The 776-nt window shown below is 44.7% G+C and overlaps 1 protein-coding gene across 2 annotated transcripts in view; it reads left to right on the top strand.

The window, feature by feature from the left end:
* Positions 1-776, top strand: part of plppr1 (phospholipid phosphatase related 1) — a 56,372-nt gene that overhangs the window by 53,518 nt on the left and 2,078 nt on the right. For both annotated transcript variants that reach the window (XM_008278058.1, XM_008278059.1), the window contains exon 7: positions 421-552. In XM_008278058.1, the coding sequence (XP_008276280.1) occupies positions 421-552 (132 nt within the window). The remainder of the gene's footprint in view (positions 1-420; positions 553-776) is intronic.

The following is a 776-nucleotide window of genomic DNA, read 5'->3' as shown; positions in this document are numbered from 1 at the left end:
CAAAATTCTGCAAAACCCAGTCGTGACTCAGCTGCAGTCAAAGGTGACGTGAAAAGACTTTTTGGCTGAACTGCATCCACAACGGAGAGGAAACAAATTAAGTAGGAGCTAAAACCAGCCACCATGTTTTTTTTTTGCCAGTATTGGCAACACCTGAGGGAACCTGGAAAAATATTGTTCATGTTGATCCCAAGAAGAGATGCAACCTTCGTTTTTTCTCCGTATTGATTTGTGACATTATAACCATGTTTTGCTGCACAGAGGACATTTTCTGAGTTCTGTTTACCTCAGACCTTGGTTCTGCTGTTTCAGGAGGCAACAACACACCCAGGAACCAGAGAGTTAAATGAAACCCCTGATTGAGTGTCACGTATTAAACCTGCCTCTGCTCTGATGTAGAACTGTCCTCCTCCTTCACAGGGTATATGTGTCGTGAACAACTTCAAAGGTGTCCACAGCGCAGCAGCTAAACAGAAGACCGAGGACTACCGCGGTCTGCCTCTGATGACTTTCCCCCGTGTGGAGAGCCCACTGGAGACCCTCAGCGCACAGGTAGCTCAAAACACTTAACCCGGATTCCCAAAAACTCTAATCTCCATGATGCGCATTATCTCCCTCCATTAATTGGCGGAGCTCCCGCGAGGCCTTGAGCTTAAAACAAGAACAAAAAAAAAAATCTCCTTTCAGATACTTTTGTGTTCTGGAATTTGGTTTGTGTTGAAACTCGCTGTTGCTGTAATTTAGTTTTTCATGTCCAGCTTCCTAATTTGCTGCAA

The sequence above is a fragment of the Stegastes partitus genome, unplaced genomic scaffold (genome assembly GCF_000690725.1).
Source record: "Stegastes partitus isolate 25-593 unplaced genomic scaffold, Stegastes_partitus-1.0.2 Scaffold114, whole genome shotgun sequence".
NCBI classification, from domain to species: domain Eukaryota; kingdom Metazoa; phylum Chordata; class Actinopteri; family Pomacentridae; genus Stegastes; species Stegastes partitus.
This window is presented reverse-complemented; position numbering and strand designations above follow the sequence as displayed.